Source organism: Chiloscyllium punctatum, chromosome 1 (genome assembly GCF_047496795.1).
Source record: "Chiloscyllium punctatum isolate Juve2018m chromosome 1, sChiPun1.3, whole genome shotgun sequence".
Classification (NCBI taxonomy): Eukaryota; Metazoa; Chordata; class Chondrichthyes; order Orectolobiformes; family Hemiscylliidae; genus Chiloscyllium; species Chiloscyllium punctatum.
In genome coordinates, this window is record NC_092739.1 from 72789307 (window position 1) to 72816017 (window position 26711).

General features: G+C 41.2%; 1 protein-coding gene across 3 annotated transcripts in view; it reads right to left on the minus strand.

The window, feature by feature from the left end:
• The window catches only part of gabrg1 (gamma-aminobutyric acid type A receptor subunit gamma1), a 154761-nt gene that overhangs the window by 56747 nt on the left and 71303 nt on the right, over positions 1 to 26711 (minus strand). For all 3 annotated transcript variants that reach the window (XM_072568441.1, XM_072568451.1, XM_072568433.1), the window contains exon 3: positions 21109 to 21176. In XM_072568441.1, the coding sequence (XP_072424542.1) occupies positions 21109 to 21176 (68 nt within the window). The remainder of the gene's footprint in view (positions 1 to 21108; positions 21177 to 26711) is intronic.

Consider the following 26711-nt stretch of genomic DNA (forward strand, 5'->3'; position numbering starts at 1 on the left):
GCAGAGCCAGTCACTCCTCAAACAACATGTTCTTCAGCCCTGGGTTCATTCTTGCAAACCTCTTTTGGACATTCCCCAACACCAGCATGTCCTTCCTTAGATTTGGGGCCCAAAACTGCCAACAATATTCCAAATGTGGTCTGACCACAGCAATATACAGCCTCAGAAATACTTCACTGCTCTGGTATTTGAATCCTCATAAAATGAATGCTAACATTGTCATTTGTCTTCCAACTAAATCTGCTTGCTAACCTTTACAGAATCCTGAACTTTCGGAGATTTCTAAAGTCTTAATCCATTTAGGAAATAGTCTATGCCTCTATTGGCCAATCCTTTATCTGTGTCAGTACCTTGCCCCTAACACCATGGGCTTTTATTTAGCAGCCTCCCATTTGGCACCTTGTCAAAGACCTTCTGGAAACCCAATAGATTGTGTTCACTGGTTTTCCTTTGTTTACCTTGCTCATTACCTCCTTAAAGAATTCTAAAAGATTTCTCAGGCATAATCTGATGAAGGTGTGCTCACTTGGCCCTATTTTCCAAGGCACTTCTAACTACTCTGCAATCTCATCTTTAATAACAGATTCTAAAATCTTACCAAAGAACAAGGTCAGGCTAACCAGCCTATAACTTTCTGAGTTGAAAAATGTGATGCTGGAAAAACACAGCAGGCCAGGCAGCATCCGAGGAGCAGGAGAATCGATGTTTCGGGCATAAGCCCTTCTTCAAGAATTAATATAACTTTCTGATTTCTGCCTTCCTCCCTTCTTAAACAGGGGTGTTACATGAGACATTTTGTAGTCCTCTGGGAATATCCCTGACTACAGCGATTCCTGAAAGATAACCACCGATATCTCGACAATCTCCTCAGATCTCTCCGTCAGAACCCTGGGGTGTAGTCCAACTAATCCAAGTGATTCATCTGCCTTCAGACCTTTCAGCTTCCCTAGCACCTTCTCCTTAGTGATGGCCATTACCTTGACTCTCTTGGTATGCTGCTAGTGTCTTCTTCTGTGAAAATTGATGCAGTGCCTATTCAGTTCCTCTGCCATTTCTTAGTTCCCCATTCCCGTTTCTTCAGCCTCATTTTTTAGCGGCTCAATGTCCGCACTTCCCTCTCTCTAACATTGCATATATCAAAAAAACCTCTGGCAATCTTCTGTTATATTACTAGCTAGCTTATCCCTGTATTTCATTGTTTCTCCCTTTTTTTTATTTTTCCTCTGCTGGTTTTTAAAAGCATCCCACTAAACTTCACCACTTTATAAGCTCTTCCTTTTGCCTTTATGCTGTCCCTGACTTCTCTTGTCAGACATGGTTGCTTCATACATTTCTTCTTTCTTGGCATGGATTTCTGCTGTGCATCCCCCATTACCCCCAGAAACCCCTTCCATTGCCGATCTACTGATTTCCCTGCTCAGCTCCTTTACAATCAACTCTGGCTGGCTCCTCCCTCACGTCTCTGTAGTTACCTTGTCTCAGTTGTAATACCGTTGCATCTGATTCCAGCATCTCCCTCTCACATTGCAAGGTGAATTCTATCATAGTATGGTCACTGCCTCTCTAGGGGTTCCTTCACCCTAAGCTCCCTAATCCAGTCTGCCTCATTACACATCACCAAAGCCAGAATCGCCTCTTCCCCAGAGAACTCTACCACAATTTGCTCTAAAAAAAACATCTTGCAGACATTCCACAAGTTCCTTTTCTTGAGATCGGTTATCTGATTTTCCCAGTCCAATTGCATATTGAAGTTCCTCATGATTATTGTAATAGTGTCTTTCTAAGTTGCCTTTTCCATGATCTAATATATTTTCTTCCCGACATCCTGACTCCTGCTATGAGGCGTACACACAGCTCCCATCAAAATACATTAATCTGATACACTGAGAAGTATGATGGATTTATAAACATTTCTGTTTGTTGGTAGGCTACTGATCAAATATTTTCAGGATATCAACTTTCTGTGATGTGACCTGACAGAGAAACATGACATTTCACTCACAGATCCAGACTACCTACTCCATTTTCCTTCCTGTTCACTAACTAGTTTCTAAATGTGACCCTGCAATGAGCTCAAGAGTCCACTGAAGGTCAGAACAGTACATTTTATGTAAATTATTGATGTGTTTTATGCTAAGTGATGTCCTCTTCAGACCATTTTCAGGATTATACATCTAGTTCTCAATAGGTGATGTGTTAAAAATCTCTGAAGTATAAATGTTTAAACGGTGAAATAAATGAAGCCATACATGGATGCCTAAAAGAGGTGCGTTGACTGCAACCAGAAAAGAAGTCAAGCCTATTAGTTTGGAGAGCTTCGAGTGCTTGAGCTGAGCTATAAAAAAACATATCACGCAATTATTTCAAATGTCTCCATAAATTTGTAATTGTTCAACATTTAATATTTATATAACAACCTGAAACAGCCATGCATTTCAATGACCAGCAAATTTTATTTATTGGGTGCAAGCTTTGTGTTATTTTCTAAACTATTCTTGCTGGATTTCTACAGGATAATGCAATAGGAAGTTAACAAATAAGGAGCACAGAGCATTTTATTTTTAGGAAATATAAAGCTCTTCCAACCTATATTATTAATAACGGCCAATTCAACTTTTTAAAGCAAATATAACTCCTGATGGGTTGTAGCATTTGGACAAATTTTATAATAGATTGTTTTCCAAAGAAAGTGACGGATCACTAATGATGATCACACCGTGGCAACTGTGAACGATCACAGATCATGATTAGTTATGGATTACTGCTGCTCTAAATGATTTTTAACAATCAAGTATACTAAGCTAGCACTCTCTCGAATTAAAAAGGATGAGTGATGATTTAATTGAAGCATGCAACATTCTTAAAGGACTTCAAAGGGTAATTAGAGATAGAAATGCTCCCACTGGGTGGGGAGTCGAGAACTATGAATGACAGTCTCAGAAGAAAGGTTCAGACATGTAGATTAGAACAGATGAGAAGTGATTTCACTTAATCACTATAAATCTTTAGAATTCATTATCCCGAAGAGCAGTGAATGCTCAGTTATTGAGTATTTAAGGCTTAACTCATTAATTGTAGATATAATGGGAATGAAGGGAAATGGACACAGATAGGATTTAGGGGTGAGTAAGGAAGATAGAATTGAGGCATAAGATCAGCCATATTGAATCAATTGGAGAAAACACCGGAGGAACTCAGCAGGTCTGGCAGCACTTAGGGACAGAGAAACAGAGATAGTGTTTCAGTTCTGATATGACTCTTCTTCAGAAAACACCTGAGCTTCTTCAGCATTTTCTGTGTTTGCTTCAGATTTCCAGCACCTACAGTATTTTGCTTTTTTCAAAATTGATTTGAGGGTTGTGGGTGTTGCTAGCTAGCCAGTATTCAATTGCCTGTCCCAAGTTGCCTTCGAGAAGGTAGTGGTGAGCTACCTTTTTGGACTGTTGCAATCCACCTATGGTAGGTTGACTCACAATGCCATTGGTGGGGAATTTTAAGGTGATGGTGTTCTGCTGCCCTTGCAATTAGAGATGGAAGGGGTCGTGGGTTTGGAGGGTGCTGTCTGTGAATTTCAGCATTTCTGCAGTACATCTTGCAGATAGTGTGTACTGCTGCCGCTGAGCATCGGTAGTGGAGAGAGTGGAGTGCCAATCAAGTGGGCTGCTTTGTCCTAGATTGGTGTCAAGCTTTTGTAATGATGTTGGAGCTGCACCCATGCAGGCCAGTGAGGTGTACTCCATCACACTCCTGACGTCTGCCTTATAGATGGAGGACAGGCTTTGAGGAGTAAGGACGTGAGTTACTCACCCAAGTATTCCTAACCTCTGACCTGCTCTTGTAGCCATTGTGTTTATGTGGCAAGTCCAGTTAAGTTTCTTGTCAATGATAACCCCAAAGATGTTGATAGTGAGGGATTCAGTGATAGTAACACTATTGAATGTCAAGAGGCAGTGGTTAGACTGTCTCTTATTGGTGATGGTTAGAGCATGGTATTTGTGTGACACGAATGTTATTTGCCACTTGTCAGCACAGCCTGGATATTGTCCAGATCTTCTTGCATTTAGAAGTGGCCTGCTTCAGTGTCTGAGGACTTATGAATGGTGCTGAACCTTATGTAACCATTTGCAAACATTCTGATCTTCTGATGGAGGCGAGGTCATTAATGAAACAGCTGAAGATGGTTAGGCCTAGCATACTACCCTGAAGAACTCCTTAGAGATGTCTTGGTGCTGAGATGACCGATGTCCAACAATCATAACAATTTTCCTATATATTAGGTATAACTCTAACCAGTTTAGAGTTTGTGCCCAATACCCATTGATTCCAGTTTTGCTATGGGTCAGTGATGCCACACACAGTTGAATGTAGCCTTGATGTCAAGGGCTGTCACTCCCACCTTCCTCTGGAATTCAGCTCTTTCGTCCATGTTTGAACCAAGGCTGTAACGAGGTCAGGCCCTGATGGAACCCAAACTGGGCATCGCTGAGCAGGTACTGCTTAGTAGCACTATTGATGACACCTTCCATCACTTTATTGCTGATCGAGAGAAGCCCGAGAGGCAGTAATTGGTCAGGTTGGATTTGTCCTGCTTTTTGTGGAAAGAACATACCTGGGCTATTTTCTAAAAGAAACAGAAATTGTGGGAAAAACTCAGCAGGTCTAACAGCATCTGTAATGAAAAATCAAAGTTAACATTTCTGGTCCAGAGACCCTTCCTCAGAACAGCACCCGCAGTTCTTTCGGTTTTTATTAGGTAATCTTCGACATTGACAGGTAGATGTAACTGTACTGGAAGAGTAAACTGAATGGTGAAGCAGGCTCAAAAGATCAAATGGCTTACACCTATTCCTTTTTTTTTGTGATCTTAATTATGTAAAGCAACACTGGTAAAGCAAGACATCACTGTGCCTTGGGGTGGCACGGTAGCTCAGTGATTAGCACTGCTGCCTCACAGTGCCAGGGACCTGGGTTCAATTCTGTCTGTGTGGAGTTTGCACATTCTCCCTGTGTCTACGTAGGTTTCCTCCAGGTGCTCCGGTTTCCTCCCACAATCTAAAGATGTGCAGATCAGGTGGATTGGCCATGCTAAATTGTCCATAGTGTTAGGTCCGTCAGTCAGAGGGAGTTGGGTCTGGGTGGGTTACTCTTCGGAGGGTCGGTGTGGACTTGTTGAGCCAAAGGGACTGTTTCCACACTGTGGGAATTTAGTCTTTATGGTACTTTTTCAAAGCAGCACCATTGGCCTATATTGGGTAAATAAACTACTGAATATCAAGGTTGGAAATAATGTTGTCCAGCAGGAAAACAGTGGAAGGAATTGATCATTTTAACCATAGTGTCTTTGAGTCTGGCATAATAGAACTTTGAAAAATATAATTACAATTGAGAAGCAGTGAATTACACAAGAGCAGGGAGTTACTAATTGTAGGGTAAGTTTTTTTTAAAAGCCAAATGCATGGCAGGGTAATGCAGAAATACCTATTGTAGAGTCTGTGTGGGAAACCTTAAACATTCCTAGCAGTCTGGATGAGCACATGTGCAGAAAGTGTCTCTGGTTTGATCAGCTCAAGTGATTTGAGCTTGAGCATCGGCTGCAGGCACAGCAGTGTATCCGTGAGGCTGAGATTTATGTGCAATGCATCTTTTTAGATGCTGTCATCCCACAGATTAAGGAAATACAGTCAGAGAAGGATTGGGTTACCATCAGTCAAAAGAAGGGAGGCACTCAGGAAAGCCCCAGAGTACAACTCACTCAAGAACAGCTTTTCTGATTTGGAAAGTGGTGAGAATGACAGGTCTGTGGGAATGTAATCAGAATCAGCTGCACAAATAAGGACAGAGAGAGAAAACATCCTGTAGATGCAGCAGACTCAAGAGTAAGCAGGACAGACAAACAATACTGCAGGCACAGATGTGACTCCAGGGTCGTGCACTGGCTTCCTGGGGCCAGGGTCAAGGATATCATTGAACCGCTGCACTGTATTCTGAAGGTGCGGGGGAGGTGAACAGTCGGAGGTTGCTGTTCACATTGGGACCAAAGGCATGGGTAGAAAGAGTCATGAGGTCCTGTAATAAGAACCTATGGAGCTAGCCATCAGATTAAAAAGTGGGATGTCAAAAATTGCCGCCTACTAATAGGTATAGAAATATACGGATAGAATGGATGAAAATGTGGCTGGAGAGTTTGTGCTGGAGAAGGGCTTTAGATTCCTGGATCATTGGGTCTATTTCTTGGGGGGGGGGGGGTGGACCTTTGCAAGTCACAGGTGAAAGTGAGCCATAATGCAACCAATGCCTTTGAGGGGAAGGTGGGTGGAGGGGTTGCTTGTGCTGTTGGTGAGGATTATAATTAATTTAACAGGGAATGAGTAGAGATACAATAGTGGGTGACGAACAGACAAAAATAGAAAAATATAGCCAAGTCAATCTGGCAGGCTGCACAAAATGGCTTCTGCATTGCTAAATTAGATTGCACTGAACCAGACAGAAACAAGAAACCACACACTTATGTAATTCCAAAAAAACAGTTAATTCTAAATTGCAGTTAGAGACAAAATGGCTCTCTGTGCCTATGTGACCACCTGCAGCTAGTCTCTAAAGCTATATATATAAAAAAACAAATTTTGCAAGCTGCGAGTCCTTGTAGAGGAAATACTATACTACATTTTGCAAGCTGCAAATCTTTGTAAAGGTGACATAAATCATTATGACTTAATCAATATCATTGGTTCAAGCAACTACCCATGAAGTGATATCATGTATTGATTGGTTGTTACTATGCGATCATGCTCCATGTCTGATGATGAATAATGTATACAAACCTTATGCAATTTCTGTAAGGTTGTTGGATTCTTTTGATCACCAATAACTTTTCATACTTCTGGGTGAATCAGAGTCTGCCAACCCAGCGGTGTAACATACAGTAAATTTTTTTTTGCGTGTTGGACAAACAAACAGTCGTTTACATGTGCGTTAATTGACCGATCGCGGAACCGAGAGACCCACAGATCAGCAGTATGATAAGGTTGGGTGGCATTTATTTTAATGCAAGAAATCTTGTGAGAAATGTACAGTACTTTGAAATGACAGCATTGCCTTATGGAGACATGGTTGAGGAAGGGACAGGACTGGCGGCTCAATATTTCAGGACATAGGATGGTGTAAAAGAGGAGGTGGTGTTGCAATATGGATCAATGAGTCACTTACTCCTATAAGGAGCGATGATATCTTAGAATGCTCTGCAAATGGGTTTATACAGATAGAAACTAACAAGGGAAGCAGTTACATTTTTGGGTGTATACCATAGATCCTAAACAAACAAAATCAGGAAGAGATAGCAGGGCAGATATCCAGACAAATTTCAGAGAGAGAAAGAAAGACAAACATTGTAAAATAGGGTCATAATAGTAGGGGATTTCAATTTCATAAGATGGTAGTCATAACAGCAGAAGTAGACCATTCAGCCAGCATTGAGTACAGGAGTTGGGAGGTCATGTTACGACTGTGCAGGACACTGGTAAGGCTTTTGGAATACTGCATGCAACTCTGGTCTCCCTGCTATAGGAAGGATGTTGTGAAACTTGAAAAGGTTCTCAAAAGAATTCTAATGATGTTGCTAGGATTGGAGGGTTTGAGCTACAGCGAAAGGTAGAATAGGCTAGGACTGTTTTCATTGGAGCATCAGAGGCAGAGCGGTGACCTTATAGAGGTTTATAAAATCATGAGGGACATGGATAGTGTAAATTGACAAGGACTTTTCCCAGGGTAGGGAAGTCCAAAACTAGATGGCATGGGGCAGAGGAGAAAGATTTAAAAGGGACAGCTTTTTTATGGAGAGGGTGGTCCATGTATGAAATGAGCCACCAAGGAGAAGTACTGGAGGCTGGTACAACTATAACATTTAAAAGGCATCTGGATGGGTATATTAAAATGAAGGATTTATTGGGATGTAAGGCCAAAAGCTGGCAAATGGGACTAGATTTATTTAGGATGTATGGTCAGCATGGACGGGTTGGACTGCAATGTCTGCTTCCGTGCTGTGCAGCACTACAAATCTCTGACTATGTCTGCTCCACCATTCAGTGAGAATCATGGCTGATCTGATAATCCTCAATTCCTCTTTCAGGTCTTTCTTCCCATATCCACTGATTCCTTGACTAATTAAAAATCTGTCTATCTGAACCTTGAACATACTGTAAGTCCCAGCCTCATTAGCCCTTCGCAGTAAAGAATTCTCCAGATTCACCACCCTCAGAGAAGAGATTCCTCTTCATTTTTGTCTTAAAAAGGTGACCCCTTATCCTGAGATTATTCCCTTTGGTCCCAGACTCACCGACATTGGGGAAAAAAAATTCCCACATCTACCCTGCCAAGTCCTCTCAGGATCCTGCATGTTCCAATAAGGTCACCTTTCATTCTTCCATGTTGAAATGAGTCCAGAGTGAATTATCTTTGGTTCCTCTTATTTCTCATCTCCATTCTTATTCTCAGCGACATCACCTGAAGGCAAACAACTTTTTCTTTGTTATCGTATGCTGACAAACACAGCTCTAAACCACCAGACCCCTCTTGACTTCCACGCAGTGTTTAAAATTTCAAACTGACTTTTTGACACACGCTATTGGGTCAGCAGAAATGTCTTCCAATTAAATACTGGGAATCCTAAAGCCACATTCCTCAATCCCCACTCAAACCTCCATTCCTTAGCAAGCAACTACACCTTCTCTCTGGCAGCTGTCTGACAGCATATCAGTCTGTTCACCAATACGCCATTACAGTAGGATGAGTTACCAGTTATATATTCATGCCATCACTAAGAGCACCTATTTCCACCTCTGTAGTATAATCCATAGTCTCAGCTCATCTGCTGCTGAAACCCTGATTCATGCATTCGTGACCTCTAGACTTGCTATTTGAACGCAGTCCTGGTTGGTCTCTCACAGACAATATGCCTCTCTAAACATGAGGACATTTAAAACTCTGCTGTCACATCCACTACTGAGCTGCATTGGCTCTCAGTCAAACAACACCTTGATTTTAATATTCTCATTCATAGTTAAAAGTCCATCTATGACCTCAACTCTCCCTATTCCTGCAATCCACCTCCAACTTTATATATTTGTATTCATCTAATTCTGGCCTCTTGAGTAACTCCAATTTTACTCATTCACTGTCAGTGTTGCCTAGGCTTTAAGTTCATGAATACCTTGTCTTCTCTATCTCACCTTCTCCCTTTAAGTCACACCTTAAAACCTGATTTGGAGATGCCGGTGTTGAACTGGGGTGTACAAAGTTAAAAATCACACAACATCAGGTTATAGTCCAACAGGTTTAATTGGAAGCTTCCAAATAAACCTGTTGGACTATAACCTGGTGTTGTGTGATTTTTAACTTAAAACCTGGCACTTTTTCCAAGCTTTAGGTCATTTTGCTTAAATTCCTCTTATGTGGCTTAGTGCTATATTTTATTTTATAATGCTCATGTGAAGCTTTGGAAGTTTTGTTCTGTTAAACATGCCATATAGATTGTTGTTCCACATGCTATACAGTGTGTTTGTTAGCAGCAGAATGGTTAAATGATATGCAAATAAATGTAGCAAGGATACAAAATGTACTTTGAAAAAGCACTGCAAATCATAACTCAAAATAGATGGTACAGTATAGTTGCCCTGCCAGCAACCCATGCTCCTGGTGAGCAAACATCCCTTCGAAGATTGCAAGGATCTCTGAATTGTAACATGAAATTGGGCACCCCTTGGGAATTTTCCAACAGCTGCTTTGATGTCCAATGTTCCAAAAATAATCATGACACGCTTCAACTCATTAGTATAATGCTTACAAATAGCAATGAGATGGATCAAAGAACCTCATTTTCCATCCTGTCACAGAGATCAGTGGTGAAGTGACATGCTAAGTGCACACCAGCACAGATACGGACATTTGGCACTTATTTCAAAAGAAACTCTGTATCACTTGTAGAAATTACAGCAGATGCAGCATCTAAAAGCAAATTACACAAAATTTCAGCAATAGAGATCCCTCAAAGCACAGCAAGGTTTTTCACCCTTACAGATAATAGCTACCTTTACCATCTTGGCTGACCAGTAATTACTCAGCTACCCATTATTGTTCTTTGCTGTTGAATTTAGGGTCAAAGTACAAAAGCAATGCCAACAACAAACAGGTTCCCTACAGGTTTCTGCACAAAATAGCAACAACAAATGAGACACATATTTCAGCAAAACATATTGTTTTAAAATCACTTTAATATTTCTTAGAATAGGTCATTATTTTCAAAGTAAAGCACAGTTATCCCAACCAAAATCAGAGGAAATGTGCAACTTTTTTTTTGCAGAGAGCAGCGGGAGCTGGGCGGAAGTGAATTCGGAGCGCAAAGCCGGTCGGGAAGGTAAGTGATTGTTAGTTGAGTGGGTATATTCTAGACCCCAGGTCCTACATAGTAGGGCCTCCTCTAACCTAAATTAAAAGTCCACAGACTTGCCCCAAAAAGAGGGTCCAAGGAAGTTCCTGTGGATTGAAGAGTGAGGCTTTAGCTCAGGAGTCTTCGACAAGGAGGTTGAGTGAAGTGAGGGTGAAGACATGACTGCCCAGCTGGTTCAGTGTGCTACATGCATGATGTGGGAGGTCAACAACTCTGGTGTGTCTGGCTCGTATAAGTGTGGAAAGTGTGTGCACGTTCAGCTACTGACAGAGCATATCGCAGCACTGATGAAAGAACTCGAGGACCTTAGGCTCATCCGAGAGAACGAGATCTTTCTGGACAAGACCTTCAGCGAGGTTATTACACCGACCATACCAGAAGACAGCAGACAATGAGGAAGGCAGAGAGGTGACAGGTGCAAGAGACCCTGGGGGAAGTACCTGTCAGGAACAAGTTGAATCTTTTGGAAACAGTAGAGACAGATGACACTGCCAGTCCGCAAGGCGGCCAGGTCTGTCAATCAAAAGTTGGCGTGGAGGCAGAGCGGAAGAGTTGGACATCGCACAGAGCCGTGGTGATAGGGGACTCCATAGTGAAAGGAACTGACCAGGGTTTTTGTGGCAGCAGACGGGATTTAAGGATGGTGTGTTGCCTTCCTGGTGCCAGGGTGGAAGACATCGCGGACAGAGTGCAGGAAATCCTCAAGGGCGAAGGTGAAGAGCCAGAAGTGGTGATACATGTCGGCACAAATGATGTCGGGAAGAAGAGGAGGAGCATACTACAGTGGGACTTTGGAGAACTAGGAAGAAGGCTGAAAAGCAGGACGTCCAAAGTGGTTATCTCTGGTTTGCTTCCAGTTCCTCGGGCAGGTGAGGCCAGAAACAGGGAGATAATGGACTTGAACGTGTGACTGGGGAACTGGTGCAGGAAGCAAGGATTTAAATTCTTGGATCACTGGGATATGTTTTATGGTAAGCATCAATTATAAAAGAGAGATGGTTTGCGCCTTAATAGGTTAGGGACCAGCATTCTGGCAGGCAGGTTTGCTACTGCAACACACTACATTTAAACTAAGTAGCGGGGGGGAGGGGATAAACTGGATGTTTACGAAAGAAATTGAAGGGAAAGTTAGAACAAGGGAAGTCAAGAAAGACAACTGTATCAATGAGGCAGAAAACTCAAAAAGGGATCATGCCGTAAGGTTGAGTGAAATAGGAGTTGGTGGGAAGGGTGAGGGCAGTAACAAATTAAAAATACTATACATGAATGCACGAAGCATTAGAAATAAGATGGATGAGCTTGAGGCTCTTTTGGAAATTGGCAGATACAATATTGTGGGGATAACTGAGATGTGGCTTCAAGTGGACAGGGCCTGGGAAATGAATATTCAAGGCTACACGTGCTATCGTAAGGACAGACTGACTGGCAGAGGGGGTGGGGTGGCCATGTTGATAAGGGATGATATTCAGTCCCTTGCACGGGGGTAACCAAGAATCAGGGGATATAGTGTCAGTGAGGATAGAGCTGAAAAATTCTAAGGGTAAAAAGACCCTCTTGGGAGTTATCAACAGGCCCCCAAACAGTAGTCTGGATGAAGGATGTAAGTTAAATCAGGAGCTGAAATTGGCCTGTCGCAAAGATGTGACTACAGTTGTTATGGGGGATTTCAACATGCAGGTAGGCTGGGAGAATCAGGATGGTATTGGACCTCAAGAAAGAGACTTTGTGGAGTGCCTCAGAGATGGATTCTTAGAGCAGCTGGTGCTGGAGCCAACCAGGGAGAAGGCAATTCTGGATCTGGTATTGTGCAACGAACCAGAATTGGTCAGAGACCTCGAAGTGAAGGAGCCATTGGGAAGTAGTGACAATAATACAATAAGCTTCAATCTGCAATTTGAGAGGGAGAGGGTACAATCGGAAGTGACAATATTTCTGTTGAATAAAGGGAACTATAGAGCTATGAGGGAGGAGCTGGCCAAAGTTCAATGGTGCAATACCTTAGCAGGGATGACAGTGGAGGAACAATGGCAGATATTTCTGTGTATAATGCAGAAGTTGCAGGATCAGTTCATTCCAAAAAGGAAGAAAGATCCTAGGAGGAGGCATGGGTGGCCGTGGCTGACGAGGGAAGTTAAGAAATATAAAGTTAAAAAAGAAAAAGTCTCACAGAGCAAAGATAAGTGGGAAAACGGAGGACCGGGAAGCTTTTAAAGAACAACAGAGGATTACTAAGAAAGAAATACACAGAGAAAAAATGAGGTACGAAGGTAAACTGGCCAAAAATATAAAGGAAGATAGTAAAAGCTTTTTTAGGTATGTGAAAGGCAAAAAAATGGTTAAAACTAAAATTGGACCCTTGAAGACAGAAACAGGGGAATATGTTATGGGGAACAAAGAAATGGCAGAAGAATTGAATTGGTACTTCAGATCTGTGTTCACTGGGGAAGACACAAGCAATCTCCCGGAGGTAACAGTGGCTGAAGGACCTGAACTGAAGGGAATTTATATTTGCCAGGAATTGGTGTTGGAGAGACTGTTAGGTCTGAAGGTTGATAAGTCCCCGGGTCCTGAGTGTCTACTGAAGGAGGTGGTTCGAGAAATCGTGGATGCGTTGGTGATTATTTTCCAGAGTTCGATAGATTCGGGATCAGTTCCTGCGGATTGGAGGGTGGCTAATGTTGTACCACTTTTTAAGAAAGATGGGAGAGAGAAAGCGGGAAATTATAGACCAGTTAGTCTGACCTCAGTGGTGGGAAAGATGCTGGAGTCTATTATAAAGGATGAAATTACGACACATCTGGACAGTAGTAACAGGATAGGTCAGAGTCAGCATGGATTTATGAAGGGGAAATCATGCTTGACTAATCTTCTGGAATGTTTTGAGGATATAACTCTGAAGATGTTAAGGGAGATCCAGTAGATGTAGTGTACCTGGACTTTCAGAAAGCTTTTGATAAAGTCCCACATAGGAGGTTAGTGAGCAAAGTTAGGGCACATGGTATTGGGGGCAAAGTACTAACTTGGATTGAAAGTTGGTTGGCTGATAGGAAGCAAAGAGTAGTGATAAACGGCTCCATTTCAGAATGGCAGGCAGTGACCAGTGAGGTACCGCAGGGATCAGTGCTGGGACTGCAGCTTTTTACAATATATATTAATGATATAGAAGATGGTATTAGTAATAACATTAGCAAATTTGCTGATGATACTAAGCTGGGTGACAGGGTGAAATGTGAGGAGGATGTTAGGAGATTACAGGGTGACCTGGACAGGTTAGGTGAGTGGTCAGATGCATGGCAGATGCAGTTTAATGTGGATAAATGTATGATTATCCACTTTGGCAAGAACAGGAAGGCGGATTACTACCTAAATGGAATCAATTTAGCTAAAGGGGCAGTACAAAGAGATCTGGGTGTTCTTGTACACCAGTCAATGAAGGTAAGCATGCAGGTACAGCAGGTAGTGAAGAAGGCTAATAGTATGCTGGCCTCCATAACAAGAGGGATTGAGTATAGAAGCAAAGAGGTTCTTCTGCAGCTGTACAGGGCCCTGGTGAGACCACACCTGGAGTACTGTGTGCAGTTCTGGTCTCCAAATTTGATGAAAGACATTCTGGCTATTGAGGGAGTGCAGCATAGGTTCACGAGGTCAGTTCCTGGAATGGCGGGACTACCTTAGGCTGAAAGACTGGAGCGACTGGGCTTGTATACTCTTGCGTTTAGAAGACTGAGAGGGGATCTGATTGAGACATATAGGATTATTAAAGGATTGGACACTCTGGAGGCAGGAAACATGTTTCTGCTGATAGGTGAGTGCCGAACCAGAGGACACAGCTTAAAAATACGGGGTAGACCACTTAGGACAGAGATGAGGAGAAACTTCTTCACCCAGAGAGTGATGGCTGTGTGCAATGCTCTGCCCCAGAGGGCAGTGGAGGCCCAGTCTCTGGATTCGTTTAAGAAAGAGTTGGATAGAGCTCTCAAGGATTGTGGAATCAAGGGTTATGGAGATAAGGCAGGAACAGGATACTGATTGAGGATGATCAGCCATGATCATATTGAATGGTGGTGCAGGCTCGAAGGGCAGAATGGCCTACTCCTGCACCTATTGTCTATTGTCTAAGTCGAATAGGATGGGGTTCTTTTCCACTGCAGCATAGGTGGTTGAGATGCGACTGACAGAAGTTTATAAAATAATTATAAAACAATAAATATAGACAGAGTTAATGGTAATTGCCTTTTCCCTAGGATGGGGTTATCAAAATCAGGGGGCACATTTTTAAGGAGAGAGGAGAGAGATTTAAAAAAGAAATGAGGCAAATGTTTTACACATAGAGTGTGATTCGTGTGTGGAATGAACTTCCTGAGGAAGTGGTGGATGCAGGGGGGGGGGGGGGGGGGGGTGGAATATGGGCCAGGAGCAGGCAGGTGGGACTAGGACTAGTTTAGTTTGAGATTATGTTCAACATGGACTGGTTGGACTGAACGGTCTGTTTCGGTGCTGTGTGACTCTAAGAATAAAATTAACAATAGTGTGTTGGCAAATGTATGCTATTATTAACAATTATATTGCCTCAACCATCAAGTGCTTTTCTAGGTGTTTTACAGTCTCTGTCCAGCAAAGAAATGATAGTACTCAATGTTCTGCTTATTGGTGTTTCGCAAACACCTATCTTCCCAGCTATGGAAGCTAATTCCAGCTCAATGCTTAGTTTATACAGTTGACTGTATGATGATACAGGGTTTCAGATAGTTTCTAAATGGTTTGAATTATGAAGAGGTTGCTGACACTTAAAGCGCTTGGAGGGTAGCTGCAGCATAAATGTTAAGGGCAATGGTGACACTCATCACCAATACAATCTCTTTTCAGAGATTACATCCATTCAATTCCTCCTTCAGGTGGCACACCACACTGCTTCCAGTCTGCTCTCTCATTTCTAGAGCAGGATGGCAGCATGCCTAATAACAACTTGGCGGTGCTGGTGTTGGACTGGGGTGGACAAAGTTAAAAATCACACAACACCAGGTTATAGTCCAACAGATGTATTTGGAAGCACTAGCTTTCAGAGTGCTGCTCCTTCATCAGGTGGTGGTGGAGGTTGTTAAGATCAAACTCAAAGAATTTATAGCCAAAGGAATCCAGTGTCATGGAAATGTGATACAGTAAACAATCTTAGATTAAAACTTTCATCTTTTATAATGGTGTAGGTGATTTGTTAGATCCAAAGCAGCCATCTTTTCACATAATAAAAGCCTGGAAACCATCTTGAATCTCGCATTAGTGTCTGCTTACTAAACTTGGACTTTCCCAGGCTCAGTGAGGTGGTTGACCTTGCAGCTGTACTGATACCTGATAGTAAACTCTTTCTCACCATGGGAATGTTCTTCTTTTACAATAACCTACTGTATACTACCACTTGCTTATCAGCTACTAACTAGCACTGTCCAGACACTAGGTGACTGAGGCTAGTGAGTGGGCAAAGTACCTAAATTTGCCTAATCCTGCAATTAACAGTTTGCTAATTATTAAAAGATTGTAACCTATATAATCATGTAGCTCTCTGTATCTCATCGGAGTAACTTGTGACCAGTTGGTTGACTTGTCTCTTCCAGTGAGCTCACAAATAAACAGTCAATAACTTAAGGTTTGTGTGGTGCAATTTATTGTTCCCCTGAATTGGACCTATGAGTGAGTCACCCACTATATAACTTTGCCATCCCCAACAGCTGGTCTATCATTCCAGGTACCCACCACGCTCTGCATGAAGAACCTTCCATTGTATATCTCCCCTAAACTTTGCCCCTCTCACTTAGAACTCATGACACCTAGTAATTGAGTTCTCCACGCTGGGAAAAAAACCTCTTGCTGTCCAGCCTGTCTACACCTCTCATGATTTTGGAGGCCTCAATCAGGTTCCCCTCCAACCTTCTTCTTTCCAATGAAAATAATCCTAATCTACTCAACTACTCCTCATATCTAGCACCCTCCATACCAGGCAACATCCTGGTGAACCTCCTCTGCACCCTCTCCAAAGCATCCACATCCTTTTGGTAATGTGGTGACTAGAACTGTATGCAATATTCCAAATGTGGCTGAAACAAAGTCTTATATAACTTGTACTCAATACCCCATCCAATGAAGGAAAGTATGCTATACGCCTTCTTGACCACTCTACTGACCTGCATTGCCACCTTCAGGGAACAATGGACCTGAACACCCCGATCTCTGTACATCAATTTTCTGCAGGACTTTTCCATTTACTGTACAGTTCGATTCAGCTGTTTCTGTTACTTGAAGACAACTTTGGTGGATCTATGGCATCCAGACTGAGTTGAGCAGGCTCCCCAGAAATATGCCATTTGTGATGAAGACCAAGCACACAGAAACTTGTGTTGGTGTTGTACTGTGGTCAGCTGAGGTTCAGGCTAAAACCTAGAATGGGAGGAGCTGAAATTCTTCTTATGGAAGACAGAGTTAGGAAGGATTTTAAGGCTGATTCTATTGACCTGCCTTTTCAATAGAGCCACTTCATTAAAAACCAGATTTCGGTGTATTTGTCATTTACTGGATAGTTTAAAAGTGACCACAATTTGCCTATTAATTCATGTTTATTTCAGATTGATTCTGGGTTTTAGAGTATAGGAAACTGGCCAAGATAATATTTACTGTTTGTTTTGTTTGGCTCTTGCATAACAAGATAAAATTTTGTTTTAAGCTGTTGAATGCTATGGCTTCATTCATTTCAGTAAATAATTGGAATTTCAACTTTTTTTAAACAAAAATGTAACTGCTCTCCACCGAGATTGTAGAACTTGACAGGATTGCATCAGCATAGAAAACAGAATTATGAGATTAATAAATGATCTTGCTCATTAGTATTGCTGAGAAAAAAAAGGAACTTTTTGCTGAAGCTTTTCTTCATCTTGAACTCATCAGGATAGTTCACAAGAATACCAATTCAAGGGGAAAACCAACATTCATACTGAATGGGAGGAATGCTGATTGTTTGACAAGTGGACTTTGATTTGCAGAGATGTCGCCATGAAAGTTGAAGTAATGAGTGACAATTGACTATTAGGCCGTTTTAAAATTTTAAACCAGGCAGGTTGACCTACAGTAATCAAGACATTAAAGGATTGGACACTCTGGAGGCAGGAAACATGTTTCCGCTGATGGGTGAGTCCCGAACCAGGGGACACAGCTTAAAAATAAGGGGTAGACCATTTAGGACAGAGATGAGGAGAAACTTCTTCACCCAGAGAGTGGTGGCTGTGTGGAATGCTCTGCCCCAGAAGGCAGTGGAGGCCCAGTCTCTGGATTTGTTTAAGAAAGAGTTGGAAAGAGCTCTCAAGGATAGTGGAATCAAGGGTTATGGAGATAAGGCAGGAACAGGACACTGATTGAGGATGATCAGCCATGATCATATTGAATGGTGGTACAGGCTCGAAGGGCAGAATGGCCTACTCCTGCACCTATTGTCTATTGACTTGAGAAATGAACATGCATAATCTGTGCCTGTTTCAGTAAAATAAGTTTCATTTATTTCTCAGGGCAATGCTTTGACCACTCAGACCAAACATTGATCATTACCAAAAGTGATATTAACACTAGAAATACTTCTAGCCATTTGGGGCTGTTAAGAGGTTAAACCACCAGTTTAACTCCAGGATGCCATTTTATTGGTAACATCAAAATAAACAAATTACTGACAATTTCCAACTCAATCAGGTAGAGAAAATTATATTTAGCAGTAGAGTTTAATATTTGGAGAGAAGAAGTTTCTCACAGTTAAATACTTACCACCAGCACATGAATGTGTTTAAAAAAAAAAATTCCACACATTTATTAACACATTTAACTATAAGAAAACTTCGAAAAGGTAAAGGACACGATGTCAGCACATGCAGTCAAAGTTTAATATCTTCACAACTTTGTGTAGAGTCACTTTATTTTTACTGAACTCCAGTATTCTGATTGATGGTCAAAGGAATGAAATAAATTAGGAAATTTACGATATGAGATGTGAGCCATTAAAACAACTGGTGTGCTTTAAAATATTTTAGAGTCTATCAGAATTCTGCAAGTGAACCGATTTAAACTTGACCCTTGCGATTACTTAATTAGATTAAAGCAGACAATAAAGTAGCTTTTCCAAAATAAATACAGGATAGATTTTTTGAATGATCCCAAATGATTGGAAAGATTGCAGTGGTAATATTACAGCCGTCCAGTGACAGCACAGTGAGATTGCAGTTTCCACCTCCCGAGGATCTAATTCCCTATGACATGGGGAAATTCCAATGAACCCTAAAATTTGGTACAGTCCTTTCTTCTAATAGTGCAATAGTTGTGTTCCTGTGTGACCCCACGCTGTACAAGAATCGCAGTATACAAATAACACCTCAAATACTACCGATAAAATCACGCTACAGCCAACACACAGTTTGTGCTTTAGAAACTGTATCCATTTATCAAACGTGTTATAGCGAAGTCAAGTTGATGAAATGCATGTTATAGCAGAACAACCTGTAACTGACATCTTTTTTTTAAATCTGCAGACCAAATTTCATCTGTACTGTGATAAGACCAGATAAAAATTAGAGTTTTCTACCTCCAGAAATGAATAATTATACTTTGGTTAAAATGTCAACAATCATGAATGTAGGACCTAGTGAGCAACATTGTTGATATGATTAGTAAAATGGAAGGGGACATGCATAAAATACTTTCCTGCATGTAAGGAATAAAGATTATATATCACTCCCTATGATTCTTCTGTAAATGGAAGAGCCTTGGGAAAAGTTGATGGGCAGAGAGATCTGGGAGTTCAGGTCCATTGTACCCTGAAGGTTGCTGCACAGGTGGCGAGAGTGGTCAAGACGATATATGGTATGCTTTCCTTCGTCAGACAGGATATTGAGTATAAGAGCTGGCAGGTCATGTTAAAATTGTACCCAGCGTTGGTTCGGCTGCATTTAGAATATTGTGTACAGTTCTGGTCGCCACATTACCAAAAGGATGTGGACGCTTTGGAGAGGGTGCAGAGAAGGTTCACAAGGATGTTGTCTGGTATGGAAGGTGCTAGCTATGAAGAGAGTTTGAGTAGGTTAGTTTTGTTTTCCTAAGAAAAAAGGAGATTGAGGAGGGGACTTGATTGAGGTCTACAAAATCAGAAGAGTATAGACAGGGTAGATAGAGATAAGCTTTTTCCCAGGGTGAAGGATTCAAAATGAACAGTCACGCTTTCAAGCTGAGAGATGAAAGGTTTAAGGGGGATACACGCGGCAAGTACTTTACACAGAGGGTGGTAGGCCCTGAAACATGTTGCCAGCAGAGGTAGTAGAGGCAGGCATGGTAGATTCATTTAAGATGCATCTGGGCAGATGCATGAGCAGGTGAGTTGCAGAGGGATACAGATGCTTAGGAATTGGGCGACAAGTTTAGACAGTAGATTTGGATCGGCTCAGGCTTGGAGGGCTAAAGGGCCTGTTCCTGGGCTGTCAAGTTTCTTTGTTCTTTGATTGGCATGCCATTTCCAGCAGAGAAGAGCAATTATGCAATGTGAATTTAAGATTAAGGTTTGAAGAATCTGATGGTCAAACCTCTCAAAGCAAGAAATAGTGACGAAGTTCAAATGCTAAAACTATCCTGGGCAATTCAAAATGGTTGAAATTTTAATCAATGATCATTATCGGAAATGAAATTACCCTACAAGGTGATATAGTGGAAAATAAGGAGAAGCATTTCTGATAATCACTACAATTCTGACTTGAATTTGATTTCTACATTTCAAACAATGCATTATCAATATGAGATTACTTGCTCTTTCCAACTGAGGTATCAGTGATTGGACAGATGTCTACCAAGAGACTCACAGCACAACAAAGAACTAGATGTCAGCTGTTCTGTGGAAACTGGAGAAGGACCTTTGAACTAGGCATTCACCTACAGTTTGAAGCATCAAATCCACTTTTGGGGAGAGAGAATATTTGTAGCACAAAAAAGAAGTATGCAGATCGAGCAAGCCTTAGGGCCTGTTTGTGGCACTTAAAGGCATAGCCATCTCAAGGAATCAGCAGTACTAACCTGTTCAGGAATTAAATACATGGAACAGACCCAAACCAGGTAAAGGACCATACTCGTCTTCACTTGAATTCTGAACATGTATAGTTATTTGTTTAGCGACGTTTAGATAAATGAAGGGGGAAATAGAAGAATGAATTCCTTGGAACTGTGATAGCATTCCTCCAAGGAGTTCAAGGCAGTACCTAAGGAATTTTAGGACCTATATCAATTGAGCACTGAAATATCAGTATCTGCATTTCAAGATGGCAAATAAACATTGCAGGAGGGATGTTGATCTGTTCTCTCAAGCCTCTATGGAAAAGGTACGCAGAAATTGTTGACTCAAGTTTTGTTGAAAAATAAAATACTTTGTACTTGGCATTTCTGAAAAAACAAACATTGATCTTAAAGTGCAAAGTACAAAGGGAAGTTTCAACAACTTTCTTCTTATTCACTGATACAGCGAAGTCGCAATAGCATGAATTGAGAAAAATCATGTCTACAAACACCATCTGGAATACTGACAATTAAGCAATAAAGTAAATGCAAAAGTGAAACTGATACACAATGAAAAACATATATCCCATACAGAATGATTGACTTACCATATTGATCGCATCAACTGGTCCAATGCTGTTCACGTAGACATCACTTTCAATCATAGTTGGCCTCACTGGAAATGTATCATATTTCAGGTTGGAACCATAGCAGAAAGATAACAACATCTATTTATAATGCTTTTTTTGTACTATTTCCAGCAGACCAAAAATGTGTTTATCAAATCTTGTTTTTGCTGTAATAGTATGCTATGAATAATTTTGTGTTAAGTAGCTTTACAATCAAAATTTCATTTATTCTTATTTATAATTACAGTTTGAATATTAAAAAAAAACTTTGAAATTGCAGTTGGATGGTTAAGTAAGGTAACAATAGGGTTTTTAAAAATCATTAGATATTATCCCTGTCTTAGTATTTATATTTGGCACTTTTAACTTTACAAATTTTGCTTAAAACAATAAAATACTCTCTTTAACACTAAAAGCACGCTAAATTTGCAATTTTATAGGGGGAATAAGAGCTTCAGGTATCTAAATGGAGAAAATTGTAATGAGTTCAATAGATTTTGTTGACTAGTCACAAACCAGAAAACGTCTCAATACAACTCACCTAGTAGATGTACTTCACATGTACACTTAACTAATAATCGACCACCAATTAGTTACCATGAAAATAAATTATTCCCAATTATCAAAAACATCAGCACAGTCTTTCATCTTATCATTTTACTAATAAACCCAAAAAAACATAAAATTTATATCAATATGCTGTGCAAATAGGAGACAGAAATCACCTCCTGAAGGACGGTGTCTCTGACCTATTTACTCTTTACTGATTAGAATCATCCACATCTAGGTGAGCTACATGTGGTTAGTGGCTCATGTATTGAATAGCCATTGAGCTCCCAGTTCCAGGGCTCTGCACTCAAGTAAAGATATATGCTGGCTACCCAGTGGCATATTGAAGTTCATCTTAATTTCACCAGATACTTATATTCATTTGTGCTGTGCTTCACCCAGCGCACACTCACACAGAGCGTGGTGCATACATAGAACAAGTTGCCAGGGGAAGCGTGGTGGGATGTACAATTACAATACTTAGAAGACATTTGGACAGGTATAAGGGGACATGAGCCAAACACTGGCAAATGAGACTAGTTCAGTTTAGGAAACTGGGTAAGCATGGACAAGTTGAGCCAAAGAGTCTGTTTGCATACTGTATGACTGTGATTGTCTTATTCTCCCGAATGGTGCATCTGTATTATTGGTTGTTGAAGACAGTAAATGCTTTACTTAGCTTTAATTTGCGAAGTGAAAACATGTTTGATAGTGAAGGGTTCCCATTTTATCACTGCTTATGAGTGTGAAAAAAGAGCAAGATTTAAAGCTAGTTGTTAATTCACTGTAATCAAACTATTCACTTAGAAATAAAAAGTTAATGTATTATCACAGAGTGCAGCTCGATACAATGTCACCAACTTTCAGATTTGTTGAGAAGGATGGAATAGGAACAGCAGTACACAATCGGGACTGGTGGCTGAAATAAAGCTAACAAGGCAGTTCATGGTGTTTGTTGTAACGTAGAGAGCTAACCAGATGTTGTGTGTTGTGTTACAATCCTGGTGGTGGTTGCGGTTTGGGTAGTACTGCCCCAAATCCTCTTTTCTGTGTTGAATCAAAGAGGGTAAACTTCTGTTGCATTTTAAATGAGAAGAGGCACTTTTCTTACGTCACAAGATATAATGTAAGACACCAGCTATATTTAAATGCAGTTACTTTGTCTTGTCAGATATAATTACGAAGACAATATGTAAGGGATCAGCCAGAAGTGAGAGATGTATTTCCATTGGAAACTTATGTTGGATGACTCTTCTCTATGCAAAACTGTGTAACATCAGATTGGGTGGCTCTCAATACAGCTTCAAAATTAATTACTTCAGAATTATTACCTTATACAAAACCAATGATTTGAGGAAACAAATGAAATAAAATATTAATTATGTTACAGACTTATTCTTTGAGAACTCCTCCAGTTAGACAATACAGGCCATTTCCCTTATGCTATCAAGTGCTACCTAGTCCAAAAATGACTGCTCCTTTTGACTGACTGATATAAAGATAAACTTTGAATTGCTACCTTCTATTTCATTTTGCAAGCAGGAAACTTGTTCTGACACGTTGAAATTTTGGAAAGTATCAGGCAAGTGATAGATGAAATACCACCCTACATTGTAGCTTGTGAGCAAATGAGTTTGTGCCTTGCAATCAGCTTGCAATGGACTGACAGTGCTGACAAGCATATGCAGCTTGGAATTAACTGTTTATTCATGGTTCAACATACACCAAGCTGCTACAAGCTGAGGCAAAGCTGTTTGTCAATCGACTTCAATGACTGCAATGCTCATCAGACTTCCCTGGATAGGCTTCCGGAAGCTGCTCATAATTCTGCCATATATAATGAGAGCCACCTCTTGTCAAGCAGGTAGTATGCTTCTTCAGAGGACGGCTCGAGAGATGCCAAGCTTGCCTTGGCCTTGCTTCGGAGAGAACCTACAAACAGCTGAGACTGGATCGGATCTGCACCCCCCTGTTGCCAATTCTCTTCTTTTTGCCTAGCATTAATAAACGTACCTTTTTCTAAGATAACATCTCGAGCTAAACACAATTTCTTGTCAATGCTACCTTCTTTTTTATGCAGCAAGGCCACTTAGGCTGCAATATCAGCATGAATAATAGTAATTACAGTGCTGGGTGCAGATAAATTACCCCAGCATTTCTCTGGTATCTTTTTGTTAAACCAAAGGACATTGAGTATAATGTCTTAATAATCAGCCCTTTCTCAATGTCTTGTTGACTTCAGCAGATTTCAGTGAAAGTTTTGATATTTGATCAATTTTATTTTAAATACTCTTCAGCAGAAAATTCAACTTAACCAAGTTCTCTCTTACCGCCTGTACTCTAACCTTAACTCCATATGTCAATGACGTTCTGTGCATCTAAAGGGAAATATTTATACTGTCTGCACAGATGGCAGATTAGAGATGTTGTGAAACAGCAAAACAATGTTTGAATATTAACATTCAATTCTAAACCATCAAAAAAAAGACAATGCCCATTCAAAATTCCAATCCTGTAATAGATTATTTACCATTTAGACAGAAGGAGTTTGCTATCAGTCTTGAAATTGCTGACAGTGGAATTTTAGTACTTAACATAATTAATTTGAAAAGGTGTGAAATGTAATTTTGAAAAGGAGAATTCTGTTGGGTATCTCCCGCTGATTATACTCATTAGTAATTCCGGAGGAACAAGAGAGTGATTTCCATACAGCTAGTTGGAAACCTTCAGATTTTGCAGATGTATTGAGAAACTGCTAGAATAACATAGTAGTTATAGCTACAAGATGCAATTCATTGGTGTAATATTGTAATGACTATAAACAAAAGGAAGCAACATGAAAGTTTGGGAAATATTCATTGCTCTCAGTTCAGTCACTAAATTAGCATAATGTTCGACTCTGCTGTAATAGCCAGTATATATTAGCTGCTCCTTATTTGAATCAGGTGATGCATCTGGAATCAATGAAAATTTCTATTTCCAAAATCAGTTATGGCTGGAAAACCATGGGGAACTTATTTGCAAACCTTCAATATACGTAATTCCATGATGGGGAATCCACAAATTGTATGAGCCCCTGAAACACCACCTAAATCCCACATTATCAACATTCTGAATGGTTGCTCTCCACAAGGCGAGAATGGTTTATCATGTAATCGTCCCAAATGTGCCTTATTACCTAGGTATGACACCCCCCCCCCCCCCCCCCCCCCCCCCATGGTGCCCTGATCAGCTCATGTTAGCACCATTCTCTCATTCACCATAGGCAGAAGTACTCAACGCTGTAAGGACATCCTCAGATTCCTGTGCCAGCACCATGCTGAAGACGCCAATGTACACTCAGTCAAGTACTGGTAGTCCAGAGGTGCTTGCAGATTTAAAGTAACTTGCCCAAAATGTGACATGAAGGAAAATTGGCAGGACTTTGCCGGCAGAGTCCTGGTGGATAGTGAGAGGGTTACATAGGCAGGGCACAACACGAGCCCCTGCCAGCCTGGTCAGAGGTTGCTATCCAGATCATTGGAGTCTTAATCACCAAGAGAAATGCTGAGCAATGCTCCAAGAATGCCAACGACCTTCTCTGAACCATCAGGATAGGTGTCACTGTCTATTCTCTGCCTCCTTACACTCAGTCTGTCTCTGCCAATGCACCTCTCTCACCAAGACGCATGCTCACTACTGGCATGCAACATTTTCACTCAGACTTTGAAAACTCATTTCTTCCACATTACTACCCTACATGCCTCCATGCTGCATGTTCAGTCACTTTGGACACCTCACCACTCTTCCCCATCATGTGCATCAACACTAATAGCCGTGTATCCCATTTTCATCTCACTAAATTCATCCTTTCTCTCAGTCCAAGAGTTAATGGTCCACTACAGGGCCAAATGAGGTGGTGGAGGGATTTCAACAGGCAGCACCGCACTGGACGCTTGCCTGTGATGACCAAGACATGCCCTTTAAAGATATAGAAACATCCATGTCTCAGCAAGCAAGAAAGACACAAACATTGTCCATTGTACTATTCTTCAATTAGCCCCAGTGAAAATGGTATTGTTAATAAAGTTTTCTTGTTCACTCATGGGACGTAGGCATCCTTCACTGAGCCAGAATTTATTGCCCATCCCAAGTTGCCCTTAAGAAAACTGCTGTAGCCCATGTGCTGTAGATAGACCCACAATGCTCTTAGGGAGGGAATTCCAAGATTTTGTACCTACTTGAATGGAAATATATTTCCAAGGCAAAACAACAGCTGCAAAAGAGAGTCCAGGATAGTGGACCTCCCTGGTGCTATGGTCCTGGATGTCGGAGTGGTTGCAGGATATTCTGGAGGGGTAGGGTGAACAGCCAGTGGTCATGGTACACATTGGTACTAACAACATAGGTTTAAAAAGAAAGGGATGAGGTCCTAAAGCAGACCGTAGAGAATGGAGTAGAAAGTTGAAATGCAGGACTTCAAAAATAGTTCTCAGGATTACTACTAGTGCCACAAGCTAGTCAGAGTAAAAACAGCAGGATATATAGGATGAACACGATGGTGTCAGGGGGAGGGTTTCAGATTGATGGGGCATTGGGACTGGTTCCGGGGGAGGTGAGAACGTACAAAGTGGATGGGTTACACCTGAGCAGGACAGGGATTGATGTCCTTGGGTGGGTGTGGGGTGGGGTTAGGGGATAGTAGGGTAGGGGATACTAGGTAGACTGGTTGGGGAGGCTTTAGTGTTTCAGGGGGAATGGGAACCGGAAGAGTAGGGTAGTAGAGACAGAAATTGTGGGAGAAGTAGAAACCAAGGCAAACAAGACTAAGAACAAGCACATGCAAGGAAACACTGCTGAACAGAGCAGAGGTGGTGGTCGGAAATGTATGTGTTTTAATGTGGGAAGTATAACAGGCAAGGTAAATGAACTCAGTTCCAAGTACTAACCAAAGCCCTATGACATTGAAATTATGGAGACTCGTCTAAAAGAGGGACAGGCCTGGCAGCTAAATATCCCAGGATTCAGGTGTTCCAGGTGTGATAGAAACAGAT